Below are 18,744 nucleotides of genomic sequence, written 5' to 3' on the forward strand. Positions count from 1 at the left end.
AAGTCATCTTAATTATACTGCACAGGGAATTAAATTTTTCACAACTCTGAAAGATGTAGTTAAGGTGACTTAACTCTGTAGCACAGATGATCCCTAACAGGCAAAGCAGCCATGAGGAAGACTGTAATGAAAATTCTGACCTAGTAGTCAGAAACTGGTCTAAAAAAACAAAATCAAATTCCTGAGCAGGGCCCAAAGGGAATGAATACCTTGGTAGAAATTTCAACATCTTACTCCTTCCTAGTAGCAGCAAGAGAATGTGCTTCTAACCAGATTGTTGATCCTAGGTCTTGCTACTGGAGCTCCCATCTTGTCCTTTATATCCTTATCTGGCTAGGAAGTTACGACCATCAGCCAGCTGGCAAAATTTTCTACACATTGGGTGTGTTCCAAAACACCGAGTTGCAAAGGCTTAGAAAAGAAGGCTACTGCTTTGGTTGAAGACATTATGGCAGTAAATTTAAGTTGCATACACTGAATGCTCAAGTGATGCGCAAAAATTAAGCACTTTTTAATAAGAGCATAAAGCAAACTCTCATCAGCAACATTTCTTTGGTTTTTGTAGCTCTGTTAGTGTGGCAAAATCTGTATCATCCACTGGCAGGAAAACTTCTACTCTACAGCTAGTTGCTTTACAGTTTAACTGTCAATATCCTACAACCTACAGCCACAGAACTTCAGGGTTCTCCTAAGCTAAATAGAATCAGGCCTGGTCCATACTTGGATGGAAGGTCTCCAACAAGAGACTTAAGTATCAGGGGAAATGGTGTTGATTCAATAGGTGGCATTCTTCCCCATGAACCCAAGGTGCAAAGAAACAAATTGATTTCCACTAGAACACAGAAAAAGACCCTAGCAGCTCATGATCGTTAGACATGGAGAAACTACTGTGTAATGGCACCAGCACATTCCCACGCAGCTATGGCTGCATTTCACTGGCAGCATCCTTATCAACATAATGTTAAGCAGTAAGACTCTTTTTAGGGTGAAGACATCACATGCACACACCCTAACTAAGCTACGCCTGTATCAATCTGCATGTCAGTTCGAGGCCCAGGCTCCCGCTGTTAGCACCGCTCAGGTGGCTGGGCTTAGGCTCAGCTCACAGTATGAGAGCTAAAGCCACTCAGCTCCTCTCGCCGACGGGACTACAGAAGCAGGCGCTGAGCCCGAGGGCGAGGCGGCCGGTAACAGCGCTAGCTGTACTATAGCGGGCAATACTCGGGCCAGGGCAGGCAGCGGCAGCGCACAGGGTAACACAGCGGGGCGCTGCTTCGTCACCCGGAAGGGCTCTGGCTTGATTAGGAGGCCCCCGCACTGCGGCTGGGCTCGGCGGAGGGAGAGCGCTGCCAACCTCAGCCTCTCCCCACGGGAGCGGGGCGGCTGCGGCTCCCCAGGGCTCGGATGCTCAGCCGGGAGCAGGAAGCTGCGCGGCCTCACCCACCTCCCCCCCGTCGCTGCTACCGGCGCGGCCTCCCGGGCCCGCCCCACTCACCTGCCGCACGTTGCTGGTCTCGGATACCGCGAACTCCTCCTTCTCTTTGGGGGTTTTCACGGTGACTTTGATGATCCGCGGCTCCGAAGAGGCGGCGCCTCCCGGGGCGGGGGAGTCCGGGGAGCTGCGGGCCCCGTGGGGATTCTCTCCGCTCTCGGCCATGGCGGAGGAGGGGGCCGCTTACTCGAGGTCTCGCTCTCGCCACGCGGGGCACGCTACGTAAACCCAGCCCCTCACCGCCGCTGCCTCTCGCGCGCCGACACCGGGAAACACTCGCGACACTCTCACTCCCGGAGAGTTAAACGGAAACAACCCATCTCAGGCGCGGCGCGCACTGATGACGTTGCGAATGAGGGAAGTTACTAGAAAGGGATGTTGTCTCGCCTGCCGTGGAGCGCACAGGTCAGCCAAGCGCATGTGCAACGGCTGTTGCGCAGTGCGCACGCGCAGTATCGACTTGCTGGCCGTGCGCAAACATACCATCAACGGAAGGCTCTAGGTTACCCGCCGTGAGACTCCTTCCGGTTTCCATGCATAACCAGTGCGCCTGCGCTTGTCACGCGACCAGGTTAGAGCGATGGTGTGTGCGTTCGCTTTGCCTAGTGCGCATGTGCGGCCTTTTGCCTTCCGCTTGAGCGCCTGAGAGCGAGTCCTCAGTAGGTTCTGAGTGTCTTGGTTCGAGCCCAGGAGGGTCCTGCCCCCCTCTCTCCTCGTGCTCCGCTGTCACCGGGTGGGGCCAGAGGGTCCGTGGTGCCCCGGCCACTCCGAGCGCAGCACGCGCAGTGCTCCCGTGACCAGGACTTGTTCATTGCTGAGGCTTCTGAAGCAGCCAGGCGACCTGGTTTCACGCTGCAGCTTGCATGGTGCACAGCAAGGGGCCACATGATAGCTGCGCTCCAGGCCGTGTGAGTGGGCTTCATGCCCGACTCGGCACAAGTAAGGTTAAGCACAAGGTACAGCCCACCCGCCCCAGTGAGTGAAACTGTGTCCCCTTTATGTAGAGCTGCTAGGTCATGGTGTCATGCATTTCACCTGACACATGCATGTCAGCTTTGTCACAGCACCCGCCCCACTCTCCTCCAGAACTGGTACATTGCCAGGTGTGTGTGACAGACAGGGTCTCAGAACCTAGGGGGTATAAGTAGTGCTCACCCCAGCTCCCTTGCCATAGATCAGTCACTTTCAACCGCTTTTCATTTGCAGACCCCTAAAAAATTTCAAATGGAGGAATGTACCCCTTGGGCAATCTTAGACCTAGTCTGTAGACCCCCAGTTGAAAACCACTGATCTGTCATAACTACCACCTTTCACAGACCCCTTCAATATAATCTGTGGACCCCAGGTTGAAAACTATTGTTCTAGTGATACCTGGGAGGTTACAAAAGATCCAGATGGATCTGCTTAGTATAGAGTGCAGATCTACAATCTGGCATACTCAATGTAATATCTACTTTGCCACAGTGCTTTCCAGAACACCTGCCAAGTTATCTGCTTGGTTGTGCTGTCTGTAACCTTTAGACTCCACTCTGCTCCCAGCCCCAGGAATAGAATCCTAGGAAATTGTTACCCACCATTCCACTGCTGTCTCATAGGCATAAACAGCTATATAACCCATTGGTAAAATTGGTCATATCCCCTCTTCCAGTTCGCCTGTATACAACATAATACCCTAGTTTCACTACCTGTTACCCCTACTGGAAGAGATGTGCCAAGTATAGATGAAGATTCTGGGTTCAAACCTTGTTAATAACCCAAGTAGAGCTGTCAGTCAGCAGAAGAATTTACTGGATGGCAAAACTAGACATAATAGTATGGCAGGATTATGGAATTTATATCACTACACTCCTGTTGGTGTCACAAAGCATAACCCTAAGTAACTTAAAAGGTAAAAGGCAATAAGGACATGAAATCTCCCTGTTTAGGCCTCAGATGAGCAAAAGTCCCTCCATGTTTAAACTCTAATTGACCTAACAGGCCAATAAATAGAAAAGGCCAGATGCAACATCATCCGTTATCAGTTGCCATACAGCTCAAACCAGTATAAGGCAGAACTAATGAGGCCTGCATACTTTTGGCCGAGGGAGAGGAGATAACGGTTCACAAAGAAGAAAGGACAAGGTCGTAATTCAAAGGAGTGGACCTAACAAGATAGACTTGTAGTCTCCAGTTTTAATTAACTGTTTAGTGTATCTGCTTGATGTGACTGCTACGAGGGGGGAAAAGGGGGAGGGAGAAAAGAAGGGACGGGTTTAGCTAAAGTATAAAATGGTAAACTGCTTGTATTAGATGTGCTGGATCTGAGGTGTGCCAAGTCTCCCCGCACCGCTTTGAGTTCAAATAAACTTGTGTTTTGCTTCCCCACCCTGGTGTGTTTATTGGCGCTAAGCACTCCGGGCACGAAACACTGTTGCTTGCCTCGGGCAGCGTCTGTGCCTACAACACTCCCACAAATTAGTCACATACCCAGAAGATCAGAGTGAAGGGCAAATCCTGTTCCCTGCCTCTACTACTCCTGTGGTGTCTTGCCAGCAAAATTGGTGCAGGCCTGCATAACAGCAGAATTACAGAGTGCTTGTTCCTTTCCTTGGTATGGAGTGGCAGTCACACCCTATGCTCTAATGCAAAGGAACAGGGTAAGAGGAGGATCTCCTGCTATATAGGAAATTCTGTACACATTTAAAGTGTGCTAAAGCCATAGGATTAGTACAGCCTCAGCTCCCCTGCCACTCCAAGGCTGGCAGTGAGGATTCCTTCACCTCTTTCCTTGTGGGGATTTCCTTAGAGCTCAACTACTTTGGGTATGTCTACACTACGGGATAATTCCAATTTTACATAAACCGGTTTTATAAAACAGATTGTGTAAAGTCGAATGCACGCAGCCACACTAAGTACATTAATTCGGCGGTGTGCGTCCATGGTCCGAGGCTAGCGTTGATTTCCGGAGCGTTGCACTGTGGGTAGCTATTCCGTAGCTATCCCATAGTTCCCGCAGTCTCCCTCGCCCCTTAGAATTCTGGCTTGAGAGCCCAGTGGCTGATGGGGCAAAAATCATTGTCACGGGTGGTTCTGGGTAAATGTCGTCGCTCATTCCTTCCTCCGGGAAAGCAACGGCAGACAATCATTTCGCGCCCTTTTTCCCTGGATTGCCCTGGCAGACGCCATAGCACGGCAACCATGGAGCCTGTTCAGCTTTTTTTTTTTTATTTTTTTTTTTTTTTTACAGTCACCGTATGTGTACTGGATGCCGCGGACAGAGGTGATACTCCAGCGCTACACAGCAGCATTCATTTGCTTTTGCATGATAGCAGAGATGGTTACCAGTCGTTCTGTACCGTCTGCTGCCAGTGTAATTTGGCAATGAGATGACGGTTATCTGTCCTTCTGTGCTGTCTGCTGCTATCATGGGTGCCCCTGGCTGAGATCAGTCAGGGGTGCAAAAGCAAAACTGGGAATGACTCCCCGAGTCAATCCCTCCTTTATGGTTTCTAAAAATAGAGTCAGTCCTGCCTAGAATATGAGGCAAATGTACTAGAGAAGCAGTGTATCAGAGAGCACATCTGCTCCGTGTCAGATCCCACAGAAATGATGAGCTGCATGCCATTCACGGGGGGGTGCCCCTGCAACAACCCCACCTGTTGCTTCCCTCCTCCCCCAACCTTCCTGGGCTACCGTGGCAGTGTCCCCATTTGTGTCATGAAGTTATAAAGAATGCAGGAATAAGAAACAGTGACTTGTTAGTGAGATAAAATGAGGGGGAGGCAGCCTCCCGATGCTATGACAGTCCAGGCAGGACATTAAGTGGTGCGGGGGAGACGAGCCCAGCATGCCGCTGCTATGATGATTCTGTACTGCCTGGACTTTTTCTTTACATGGGAAAGGGAGGGGGCTGATGGAGCTCAGCCCCCAGTTGCTATGATGAGGACAGTTACCAGCCGTTCTGTCCCATCTACTGGGAATGACCAGGAATCATTCCTATTTTTATCCAGGCGTCCCTGAGGCCAGCCAGGGGTATTCAGCAGTTATCAAGCATGGGCTGATGATGACAACAGATAGCAGTCATATTGTACCATCTGCCACCGGGGAGGGATACTGCTCTTTACTGCTGCAGTATCGCGTCTACCACCAGCACTCAGTAGACATAGGGTGACACCGAAATAAGTCAAGAAATGATTTCTTTCCCTTTTCTTTCACGTGCTGGGGGGAGAGAGTAAATTGACGAGATATACCCTGAACCACGGTGGACAATGTGTTTGAACCTACAGGCATTGGGAGCTCAGCCAAGAATGCAAATACTTTTCGGAGACTGCTGGGGATTGTAGAATAGCTGGAGTCCTCAGTACCCCCTCCCTCCCTCCATGAGCGTCCATTTGAGGCTCTGGCTTCCCGTTACACTTGTCACGCAGCACTGTGGAGCCTGTAGATTTTTTTTTCAAATGCTTTGGCATTTCATCTTCTGTAACGGAGCTCTGATAGAACAGATTTATTTCCCCATACAGCGATCAGATCCAGTATCTCCCGTACAGTCCATGCTGGAGCTCTTTTTGGATTTGGGCCTGCATTGCCACCCGTGCTGATCACATCTCCACGCTGGGCAAACAGGAAATGAAAATCAAAATTTCACGGGGCTTTTCCTGTTTACCTGGTCACTGCATCCAAGTTCAGATTGCTGTCCAGAGCGGTCACAGTGGTGCACTGTGGGATTCCGCCCGGAGGCCAATACCGTCGATTTGCGGCCACACTAACCCTAATCCGATATGGTAATACCGATTTTAGCGCTACTCCTCTCGTCGGGGAGGAGTACAGAAACCAATTTAAAGAGCCTTTTATATCGATATAAAGGGCCTCATAGTGTGGACGGGTACAACGTTAAATGGGTTTAATGCTGCTAAAATCGGTTGAAACGCGTAGTGTAGACCAGGCCTCAGTCCACTCAGCTGCCAATCCTGGAATCTTTTACTCAGGATCACTTTGTTATAAACATTCACCATTTTAAAAGGCTGCAGAACTATAACAGAAGCATCCACAGCAATACCATTGTTAAGGTATAGGAGGAATTGTGTCGTAACATATCTATAGCACTTCTGTTGCCAGTCTCTGAAAAGAAAGCAAGCAGGTCTGTTTAAGCAGACTGTGCCAGGAAATACATAGTAAAGGCAGTGAACTGTGCATCCTGGAAATATGATCAGAAGGCAGAGATGTGGATCTCCACCAAAGAGAGGCAACAGCTAAGGTGCTGACAGCCTGAGAATGGGTGTTCTTGGTGGAGCAGTGGAAATACAGATGTTGTTCACTCTGAACTGTAACAATTCCAGCAGTCTTGAAACAGCATTTTATACAGAAATCAAGCATCAGATTGGGGAGCTGAATTTCATTTGCAGTCCACAGGCTAGAGATATATAAGTTGAGGTAACTCAGGAGCTAGTCTATGTTTTACATATAATTGAATCCCAGCTACAAAGCCTTTGTACAATTGGGGGTGTCACAACATAATATATTCTTACAAATATTAAGAATTACACAATTCCACATTCTTTGGAACAGCCCTTTTATAAATTTTCTGCTTGAATGAGGCAGATCACTAATTCCTTGATTCAATGAGAACATTTAAGAAAATGGGAACAAGTAATTTACTGCAGCCTTGTTGTGGAAAATGACTTACTAATGCACTAGAGAGGGTCTTCATCATAGAATTAGTCAAGGGTGTGGGAAAAGTTCATCAAGAAATTAAGGTTTCTTGATTCACCTACTCCTTTCAGTCGAGATGATAAGGAAGAGTCAGTTTGTCGAGTTTCAACATCTTTTTCCTTGCCATTTTCTCAGGGGACAAGAAAACAAGATATTTGTTCAGAGACATTAAACTACACTGGTATGAACTCATCTCACACCTTTTAGCCAGCAGCATATGAGAACCAAAAAGCGAAACTAACCCTAAACATATGATTTTTACAACTGTTCTAGTTTCTGCCCTCTACAAGCTATGGACGCACTGTATCCAGAAGGTATAATTCCCAAGTTGGGTAAATGTACACACACTAGCTTTGCTCAAGCTGACATGCTAAAAATGGTAATGTGGTCATAGCAGCACTGTGGAGCCTTCTGAGCACATAACCAGGATCTCAAAAACAGGATTGTATTTGGGTGGCAGTGTGAGCTGTTGTGGCACATTGCTATTTTTAGTATGTCAGATCACGCAGAGCTGTCATGTGTACATCTACCAAAACTAAGAATTACACCTCCCAGCTGCAGTACAGATATTAGTAAGGGGAAGTAGATTTTTTATTTTAAATTTAAGAATATATTGACAATGTTCTTTCAACTCACACTCCCCTTCTCCACTTTGTTCTTTTTCTTCTTGCCCTGCCCCTCACCGGCTCCTTGTCCTTTCCCTTTTTCAGCTAGTTTTTCTGCATCAATTTCTGACTACAAGTGTTTGTGCAAAGATTTTGAATAGTTTTTGTTAAACTGATTTTAATGTATCGTTTTATTTAACCCAACAAGATACATTGTTTGAACTGTGTTAGGATATTGCTGCTCTTTGGTTGCACTGGTAAATGCCTGGCTGACGGTCGAGTATTCCAGCCACCAACGAAGCAGTGATACACTCCCTAAAGTGTCCTGTCTGTGTTTATAAAATAGCTAACACTTAGGAGAAAAGTGATTTTTAAAATTGATATAAAACGCATTACATCACTTATAAATAGTCCCAAAGGAAAACAAAACATAACTAAAAATTACATCTTCTGATTTTAATTAAAAGGACTTTTCAGATTTATGTCTCAGGTAGCAAGTGTTTTATCCATTTCTCCACCTTCTCCCTTTTCTTTTCTGTCTTTCCCTTTCTGATTAAGACTTTAGAACTTAAATTTAATTTTAAAGTTGAATCAGAAGTTCTAAACTATGTTAAATTCACAGCACTGCCTAGTAAATTATAGGTATATTCAGAATTATACCAGTTTAACTTTAAATCAGTTTGAAAGCTATTTTAATTGAACAGATACAAACTCCTGTATAGACACTCTGAATTCAGTTTAAGCAGTGTCTATTTAGTTTAACTGGGTAAGAACTGAGCCAGGTTTAAACTGAACAGAGTATCCACATAGGGTTTTGAACCAGTTTAACTAAATTTAAAATCACACCTTTAGTTAAACTGATGCGATTTTGACAAGACCTTGGCTAGTGTAATTACATTGGGCTGAAAGAAGATGTAAAGTTACAGCAATTTAAGATCCACTCAGACATTTGACCACACTCCACATCTGAGACCTCCAAGGAGTGCTCCAGCAAAACCAAGGAAAACCACTTAACATTCCTACTATTTAAGATAAAAAAAAACTAGGACCCCCCCCCACCTTTATGGCCTTGTTTATACAAAATGGAGCACCAGAGGGTCAAAACCAATTTTCCCTTTGTAGGTCACCTTTTAGGGATTCCATTTATCACATACAGTTTACCTGTTGCTAAATAACAAAATAAGCATTTAAGACTCCTGCTGTTGACAAAGAATGCAGCTCTATCTTGAAGGATACTGTAGACTCTGTTAAAGAAGTTAAGCTTACAACAATAAACTAATATGCTAACTGGATAGCAACTATCATGTATTATTACTACTGATATGGGCTCAGTGCTGCACACTGTGGAACACTGTGGCTCTAACCCAGTAAGGCACTTAAGCATAGTGCTTTGCTGCATCAGGGCTAGAACGCTCCGCACCATGCAGCATTGAGCCCATGACAAGGATTAGTTGGTCATGAAGTAAGAATACTGCATTTTGATTAAGTGGGATCTGACTTTTCTTTTAAGGAAACTGTGACGTTATTGACATGAACTGTGACCGTACAGATCATTGTTGCAACCAGGGTCCTATGGTTGCACTTGGTCTTGTAAAGAGGAGGTCAAGAGGGGTGTCTATGGAAAGGTTGTAATTTTCAGTTTATGATTATGCTGTATGTGTGTATCATTTTGGTATTTGAACTTATGAATAGTGGCTATGTACTTGTATCTCAATGTGTTTGATTCTAAGTAGCCTCAGTGAAGCATTTGGTCAGCTCTTGAGAATGGGCACTTACTGAGAATAGTCCTATCAAACACTTAACTGACTTTTGGAGGTGCCAATCCAAATCTGAGCTTTCCTGGGAATGTTCAAACTAACATGTAAACAACGGCATTGGTCCTGCAAAGAGCTGAATCATTCATAGACATATGACTTGCCTGGTGACTATAAATTCCATTTTGTTGCTGTTATTTTGCACAGAAGAACAAAGGGGTTTCTGCCCACAAGAGAGAGAATATAAAAGGCCCTGGAAACTCCTACATTTTTTCTTCAGCTGGCTCAAGAGATGGCACCTCCACCCTAAAGAGATGCCTGAAAGAAACTGGAACAAAGGACAGTAACTACAGGTGTGGGCGTGACTGCTGGACACAGACTAGGAAGGAGTCCAGTCTGTGAAAGAAGCTTATTGGAACACCTCGGGGGGTGAGATTTTATCTGCAATCAGTTTCTTAATGTATTAGGCTTAGACTTGTGTGTTTTCTTTCATTTTGCATGATGACTTACTTTGTTCTGTCTGTTATTACTTGGAACCACTTAAATCCTACTTTTTATACTTAATAAAATCATTTTCCTTATTACTTAACCCAGAGTAAGTAATTAATACCTGGGGAGCAAACAGCTGTGCATCTCTCTCTCTCTCTGTGTGTGTTAAAGATGGCGGACAATTTATGAGTTTACCCAGTGTCCAGCCAAATGGTGAGGGGGGCTCGGATACACTCAATGAAGCCGTATCAGGTGCATAAGTATAACTGGTTTTATTGCCAAGGTATAATAAGCTTCCCAGCTTTTACACATTACTAAATGCATGCCTTCCAACAAGCAAGCATCAATGCTTATATCCCTTCTGCTATGGACAGTTCCGGACCCTCCAGCCTTGTCCTTGAGGGCTCGTAGCGGCGCTGCTCCAGTGTGGGGAATTCCGGGGCACGCACAAGGCCAGGGTCCGCAGGTGTGACTGTTTATTTAAAGCAATTTGCATAGCCATTTTTAATCATCACCTCCTTCTGAAGGGGTGGGGGGGCATATTCACCCACAAGGAGGGTCTGGCAGGAAACACAGAGCAGTGTTGTACAAAAATCAAGGAGTTCAGGCAAGCATACCAAAAAGCCAGGGAGGCAAACGGGCGCTCTGGGTCACACCCCTATACATTCCGCTTCTACCGTGAGTTCCATGCAATTATGGTAGGTGATGCCACCACTACCCCACCACTGTCCGTGGACACCTGCAAGGGGGAGTTGCGAGGAGGAAGAGTCACTGGAGGATGAAGAGGAGGACGATGACAGTGCACAGGCGGCAAGTGAGGAGTCCATTCCCCGCCCTAGCCAGGAACTATGCTTAACACTGGAGCCAATAGCCTCCCCCAACTCCCAGGGCAGACTCCTGGACCATGATCCTGGAGAAGGTACTTCTGGTGAGCAAGAGCCTGACCGGAGCCATGCGTGTGTGCGTGTTGTGTGAAGTGATCATCCCAGAGAGCCCGCAGGCCCTCCTTTATGGCAAACCCACCAGGCATTGCTTGCTATAGGAAAGGAGTACCAGCAGTTTGAAAACACTGAAATGAATGTAGAAGAACCAGAACCCCGCATGCCCCTAGGCTGACTGAAGGCTGAATTCTGTTGCCCGGCTGTGTCTGAGGGCTTACTCATACTAAAGTGTCCCCTTTGTTCTCTGAAATGTATATTTTAAAGTACTTCCCTCCCTTTTTCTCCTCCGGCCGGTGCAAATGTTTCAACGCAGCCCCAATCTACTCCGTCCCAAAGGCTGGTTCAGATTAGAAGGTGGAAAAAAAAAAAAACACTCAGGAAGACATGTTCGCCGAGCTCATGCAGTCCTCCCACACTGATAGGGCCCAGCTGAATGCATGGAGGCAAACAATTGTGGAGTCCTGTAAAGCATTACAGGAACACGAAGAGAGGAGGGATGTGCACGATGAGAGCAGGCAGGACGCTATGGTCAAGCTCATGGGGGAGCAAACTGACGTGCTCCGCTGTATGGGGATCTAATGCAGGAAAGGCAGCAAGCACACAGACTGCCGCTGCAGCCCCTGTATAACCGCCCTTCCTCCTTCCCAAGTTCCATAGCCTCCTCACCCAGACGCCCAAGAACACGAGGGGGAGGCTACGGGGCCCCACACACTCAACCCCAGAGGATCGCCCAAGCAGCAGAAAACTAGCATATGTGAACTTTTGATTTGGTTTCTTGACCTGTCCTTCCTTCCCCCTCCTCTACCCCCCTAACCCAACCCTGCCTCCCCCAGTCTGCCTTCTGATTTCTCTCAATGTGTTGTGCAACAAATAATAAAGAACCGTTCTTAAACAATTTAGACTTTATTTCCTTTCATATATATAGGGGGTGGGTAACTTCAAGAGAAACAAACAACTATCACACTGTACCCTGGCCAGTCATGAAACTGGCTTTCAAAGCTTCTCTGATGCGCAGCACTCTGCTGCGCTCTTCCAATCACTCTGTTGTCTGGCTGTGCAAAACTGGCCGCCAGGTGAGTTGCCTCAACCTCCTACCCCGCCATAAATGTCTCCCCCTTACTCTCACAGATATTGTGCAGCACACAACAAGCAACAATTACAATTGGAATATTCGTTGTACAGAGATCTAAGTAAGTCAGTAAACTGTGCCAGTGAACTTTCGAACGTCCAAAAGCACATTCTACCACCATTCTGCACTTGCTTAGCCTATAGTTGAACTGCTCCTTACTACAGTCCAGCGTGCCTGTGTATGGCTTCATGAGCCCTGGCATTAAGGGGTAGGCTGGGTCCCCGAGGATAAACTACAGGCATTTCAACATCCCCAACAGTAATTTTCTGGTCTGGGGAGTAAGTCCCTTCCTGCAGCCGTTCAAATAGACCAGAGTTCTTGAAGATGAGAGCATCATGCACCTTTCCCAGCCATCCCACACTGACGTCGGTGAAACGTCCCTTGTGATCCACCAGTGCTTGCAGCCCCATGGCAAAGTACCCCTTGCGGTTTATGTACTGGCCGCCCCGGTGTGCTAGAGCCAAGATAGGTATATGTGTTCCATCTATTGCCCTGCCGCAGTTAGGGAACCCCAGTGCATTAAAGCCATCCACAATAGTCTGCACTTTTCCCCAAGTCACTACCCTTGATAGCAGCTGGTCAATGATTGCATTGGCTACTTGCAGCACTGCAGCCCCCACAGTAGATTTGCCCACTCCAAACTGATTCCCGACTGACTGATAGCTGTCAGGTGTTGCAAGCTTCCACAGTGCTATGGCCACTCGCTTCTCAACTGTAAGGGCTGCTCTCATTCTGGTGTCTTTGCGCTTCAGGGCAGGGGACAGCAAGTCACAAAGTTCCCTGAAAGTGGCCCTACACATTTGAAAGTTTTGCAGCCACTGGGAATCATCCCAGATCTGCAACACTATGCGGTCCCACCAGTCTGTGCTGGTTTCCCAGGCCAGAATTGGCGTTCCACGGCATGAACCTGGCCCAATGCCACCATTATCTCCCAATCGCCACATGCCGTGCTTCTAGGAATGTCTGTGTCCATGTTCTCATCAGTATGGTAATTGCATTGTCATCACTTCCTCGCCCAGTTTTGCTGGTACTGCACATACTGTTGGATAATGTGCGAGGTATTTATAATGGTCAAAACTGCAGTGGAGATCTGAGCGGGCTCCATGCTTGCCGCGCTATGGCGCCTGCATGGGAAATCGTGGAAAAAAGGGTGCGACACGAGCTGTTTGGTTCAAGATGGCCGATAAAAGGCAGTAAATTGTTGTCTTCTGCAGCTTTCATGGAGTCAGGAAGTTAGAGCTGCAAGAGCGGGAGAGCAGAGTTTGCGGCAGAAGCCGTGTGGCTCTGTTCACGATGGCCAAAAAATGGCAGGGAATTGTTGCCATCTGTAGCTTCCATGGGAGCTCACGACCAACAACATGGAAAAAGTGGCGGAAGCTGTGCGGCTCAGTTCACAGTAGCCGAAAAAAGGCAGGAAATTGTTAGATGAAAGAGTAGATAAAAAGACGAGAGGACATGTGAGGTGGATTCATAGTACCAGGAGACAGGTGGTGCTCTGTGCTGCACCATCTGCTGGTAGTATGGCATCTGCCGTAGCTTTTACGGAGGGAGGAGCGAGTGATGGCACATCCAGAAACACCTGCGAGAATGTTTTTGCCCCATCATGCACTGGGAGCTTAACCCACAATTCCAATGGGCAGCAGAGACTGTGGGAACTGTGGGATAGTTTCCCACAGCGCTCCACTCCGACATTCAATGCTAGTCTCAGTACTGTGGACGCACTCCGCCAAAATCATGCACTTTAGTGGGGACACACAACACCCAATGTATAAAATCACTTCCAAAAATTCAAATAAAATAATTAATTTTGTACTGTAGACATACCCTTAATGTAGATTTGGTCTCATTGTGATGCAGAGTATGCAAAGCCCTGGTTATACTCCAACATGTTGGCCTTACTAAAGGCTTGGTTTAGGTACTGTAAAATCAAATATTTAATGTTTTTTTAACTGCAAATAAACTTTCAGCAGCCATGTTCTTGGTTTCAATAAGAAAGTCTCTCACTGATATATTTACAGACAGAGATGAATGGTATTACGGAGACACTTTCCCCAGGGCACTTGTATTCTAACAAGAGCTAAACAATATTGATAATTCAATGGCAAAAAAAAAAACAAAAAAAACATTAACCTGGAGTTAAGGTTGCTTGGTGCTATGTTGTTCCTCTTGCAGAATGCTGAATTGATCAAAACTCAAAACTTCTGAAAACTAGGAAATGCAGTTAAGGTTACCTATGCAACCTTAACTTTGCCCTCTTTCAGCAATGCCCCAATACGCTCCATTGACATACATGCCTTTACTCCGCCAGTTGCTGAAATGTACAAGCTATTCACCTTTTACAATGATTCATTCTCTCCCACAGGATTCCATCTAACATTATTAAGGGATGCAAACAAAAAATCCAAGACTACATTAATATGAACTAGAAACCTTTTAGTTCATGCCCACAGTGTCCACTTGGGGAAGTTACAGCACAGCAGTTCGATGCACACTGCTATCCATATCCCTGTAATCAGTGATGAGCTCCCAAAATCCTAATAACCAGTTCCCTTCTGGGCCCTCGTGGCACTTTGGCAGCGGGAGCTCAGGCAGATCGGACAGGACAGTCCTGCAGACCAGAGTTTGCCCACCCGCCAGCCCCTTTAATGACCGGTTCTACACCCACTTCTAAATTTAACTGGTTCTTGCGAACCGGTTCCAGCTCACCACTGCCTGTAGTCTGAACATAATCCTCAGTCATTAGTACCTCTGTCTCAGTTTTACGGAACAAGGCAACAGAAGAAAGCCAAGTGGGGCTATAACTTGTGAAGCCCTCAGCTGAATGATCCCAAATTTGCATCACTAATGCTACTCCCACACTTTTATGGAGCGCATCACATTTCAAAGCAATTAGATTAACTGTTCAAAGTTTAGAGAAGTTTAGAGTAGAGCTTTAAAACATAAAATGGCAGGAATGGAAACTCTAGTCACCTTTTTGTATTGGGGCATGCACAGTGTAAAATTGCACATTTTCTTACATACCATTCTGGGTCACCCAAAGATTTAGTGAGTGCCAAGCACTATCTTGGATACAACGTGACACAGAGACTATTTTTACCCTAGCTCATCGATCATTTGATCACTAGCTTTAGACAAAAACCCCACCGAGAAACCTTTTTTAAAACGCCTTTTTATTTTCTGGGGCTTATATCTCTGGAAATCATGGCTCAAACTCCTCCAAATTTCGGTCACTAATCCTATACTACACCCTTCTAAAAAACACACTTAATTTCAAAAGAAATCCAACTAAGCTTGTCAATTTTAGAGGAATTAGAAATGTTGACATTTAAATAGATGTTATGATGCAACCTGTTCTAAAAAGCAAGAATTTAGACATGCAAATGAAAGAGTAAATTTTATTAACTGATGAAAAACTAATTATGGCATTAACAGCAACAATGTTGGAGCTCTGCTGGAACAGTTCTCTACTTTTTTTCTTTAAACTAACAGAAAGTGCAACAAATTAACTATTTAGAATGTCAGTCAAACTAGTAATTGTTAGCTTCTTTCCAAAAAACTGCATAGCTTTGCAGTGTACAACAAATATATACATTTCTGCAAAACCCTGACGAACAAGATTTGATTTTTTTGCTTTCAACTTGATGGCAAGTATAATCACCTGCATTGGTCAGATTCTGAGTTTCTCTTCCCTTTTCTCCCACCCTGCAGAGGAAAAAAGAGAAATAGTAAACTAAAAAAATACATTTGACATATTTGAATACAGGTATAAAGACATGCATGTCAGTTAAATCAATTATTTTTGGATAGTTTAAATCTTGAATTGTATAGCATTTTACATACACAACTGAAGTCTTATTATCTGTGCACCAACTGTGCTGTACAAAAATAGATGAAGATAGTTCTTGCCTCAGGGAACTCACAAATGAAGAGAAAGATTGAGACAACACATCTGATCAAAGCAAAGAATATTAAAAACACTTTTGGTAGAGTTATTGAAAGGATTCACAGACAAAGTGTGTTTTAAGATAATACTCAAACTAAGAGGTGGTGTGCAGCCATCAGTGCTCAAAGGCAGCGCGGTAAGAGGGCAGGGAGGATTGGATAGAGGGCAGGGGAATTCGGGGTGGTGGTCAGGGGGCAGGAGTGTGGATAGGGGTCGGGGCAGTCAGAGGGCGGTGAACAGGGGGGTTGAATGGGGACAAGCGTTCCCGGGGGTGGTCAGGAAGGAGAGGGGAGTTGGTTGGGGTGGTGGGGGGCAGTCAGGGACAGGGGTTACGGGGACGGTCAGGGGACAAGGGCAGAGGGTTGTATTGGACAGGCGTCCGGGTGGGGGAATCAGGGGGCAAGAAGAAGGAGGGGTCAGATAGGGGCGGAGCTGGGCCACACCTGGCTCTTTGGGGAGGCACAGCCTCCACTAACTGGTCCTCCATACAGGTTTGGAAACCCGATGCGGCCCTCAGGCCAAAAAGTTTGCCTGCCCCTGGACTAGAGGGTCATGATGCTCTCTTCTGGCCATAAAATTTATGAGTCTTTTGGTTCACAAATATGAGAGGGAGCTCATAAAGCTGAGGGAGGTCATGGAAGACTGTGTAAAGACAAAACTAGGAGAAGGGGTCCTTTGATGGACAACCTAAGAGAATTATAAGAAGGAATAAAAGTAGAAATAGTGATGGTGTAATTGTGCTGTGCCCTTAAACAGAGGACAAGCTTGAACTTTGCACAAAGAGGCAGCAAAGGGGATTAAATGAGGAAGAAGATAATAGGAGTAGAGGAAAGGGAAAATTTTAAAAACAGAATTTGTATAGACAGAGAGGGAAGAGAAGACGATACTACAATAATCAAGACAAAGATGAGGATTTTTGTAGGAATAAAAGATGGCTTTTGGAGATCTTAAAGAAATGAAAGAAATTAGCAACAGCATGAATATTAGAGAAAAGTTAAATGCAGCAGTAAATTTGTAAGTGAGTAACAGGGAACATGATGGAGTTTGATGGCAACAGGAGGGTTTGTTTTTGTTTTGCTTGATTGTTTTTTTAAGATTAGTGGTGTGGCATGCTGGATGTTAAGATACAGCTGGAAGTGTGAGAGTGAACAGAGTGAGATGTCAAGGTGTGCATGTACACATTTGGGAACTATTACTGTAAAAATAATTTTTGCTTTAAGAGTCGATGAGATCACTCCTGGGAAATGCACAGGGAAAAAGCAGGTGAAACTGAAGATAGACCATCATGGAATATCAGAGAGGGAAGATGATGAAGCAATGAGAAATGTTGAATCTGTTGCTTTGTCAGAAAGAGTAATTAGATTTGAATGCAATGAGGTATTGTCATTGGATGAACACACAGTACTCCAGCATAAACAACCAACAGGTTATAGCTTGAAACAGGAGCGCTTACTGTTTACACCTAAGTCTATGCAGCTACTTGAAAACTTTCTATTTTAATTTACAAGTGATTAGCTTTCCCTATAACTAAGGATACGATTTAGTCACGGAAGTCCTGGATTCCATGATTTTAACAAACCTTCAGGACTCCTTCAGCTTCAGTCCCCCTGGTGATCAGCCCTCCCACTCCCCCGGTTATTTTTAGTAAAAGTCACATACAGGTTGTGGGCTTCTGTTAATTTTTGTTTATTGACTGTGACCTGTCCATGACTTTTACTAAAAATAACTGACAAAATCTTAACCTTACCTATAACTGAAGCAATATTTTCTTTCAGCATTGTTTTAAGTCTTTTTCCAAAGGAAATACTTACCATACAGAAATAAGCACAGCATCTTATTGCTGTGAAATCAAATAATTTCACTATTTTGAAGATGCTCATAATTGAATAAATATAAAAGCATGCAAGTGTGAAAATTCAGCTTACATTAAAACAATTTCAAACATTTTTTTCATGTCTTATATTTCACTAACAAAAATTACTCTATTGCTTAGCCAAGTAGAAAATGCCACATTAAAAAGAACAGATCTGTAAATGCAATCTTCTACATATTAAGAGCAAAATGAAAATCTATTTCATTTATCTCATTTGAAAGGTTTGCCACGGGTGAGAGAAAAAGGCAATAATCAATCTACTAAGACTTGCACTTGGCTTCAGGTTATCTGTCCCAGATAACAAGAAAAATATACAGTAACTCCTCACTTAAAGATGACCCGGTTAACGTTTAGTGGTGGTGGCATGCTGGTTGTTACGTTGCTGATCAATTAGAGAACATGCTCGTTTAAAGTTGTGCAATGCTCCCTTCTAACATCGTTTGGCAGCCGCCTGCGTTGTCCACTGCTTGCAGGAAGAGCAGCCTGTTGCAGCTAGCTGGTGGGGGCTTGGAACCAGGGTGGACTGGCAGCCCCGCTATCAGCTCCCTGCTCCCCTAAGTTCCCTGTGCAGCAGCTGCCCAGCAGGTTAGCAATTGAAGCTGTGCCTCCCCGCACTGCCATGTGCCACTCCTGCCTTGGAGCTGCTCCCTGAAACTCCTGCTTGCTGGGGGGGGGAGGGGAAGAGGAAGAGGAAGAGGGGGCTGTCAGGTTGTCCCACGGCCCCTGCACCCCGCTTACCCCATCTTCCATAGAGCAGGGGGACACACGACAGGGCTCAGGATGGAGGGAGCTTGCTGGCAGCAGCTGTGGTCTCAGCAAGCTAATCTAAT

At 45.6% G+C, this 18,744-nt stretch overlaps 2 protein-coding genes across 8 annotated transcripts in view; both read right to left on the minus strand.

Moving 5' to 3' along the window:
- The window catches only part of UBQLN1 (ubiquilin 1), a 38,953-nt gene extending 37,077 nt beyond the window's left edge, over positions 1 to 1,876 (minus strand). For 3 of the 4 annotated variants that reach the window (XM_030567159.1, XM_030567160.1, XM_030567158.1), the window contains exon 1: positions 1,496 to 1,876. In XM_030567159.1, coding sequence (XP_030423019.1) covers positions 1,496 to 1,657 — 162 coding nt within the window. In that variant the 5' untranslated portion in view covers positions 1,658 to 1,876. The remainder of the gene's footprint in view (positions 1 to 1,495) is intronic. The other variant, XM_030567157.1, reaches the window with a different exon arrangement.
- Positions 1,877 to 15,473: 13,597 nt separating this feature from the next.
- The window catches only part of GKAP1 (G kinase anchoring protein 1), a 50,440-nt gene continuing 47,169 nt past the window's right edge, over positions 15,474 to 18,744 (minus strand). For all 4 annotated transcript variants that reach the window (XM_030567165.1, XM_030567161.1, XM_030567164.1 and 1 more), the window contains one exon: positions 15,474 to 15,800. In XM_030567165.1, coding sequence (XP_030423025.1) covers positions 15,753 to 15,800 — 48 coding nt within the window. In that variant the 3' untranslated portion in view covers positions 15,474 to 15,752. The remainder of the gene's footprint in view (positions 15,801 to 18,744) is intronic.

Source organism: Gopherus evgoodei, chromosome 6 (assembly GCF_007399415.2).
Source record: "Gopherus evgoodei ecotype Sinaloan lineage chromosome 6, rGopEvg1_v1.p, whole genome shotgun sequence".
In the NCBI taxonomy this organism is placed as follows: domain Eukaryota; kingdom Metazoa; phylum Chordata; order Testudines; family Testudinidae; genus Gopherus; species Gopherus evgoodei.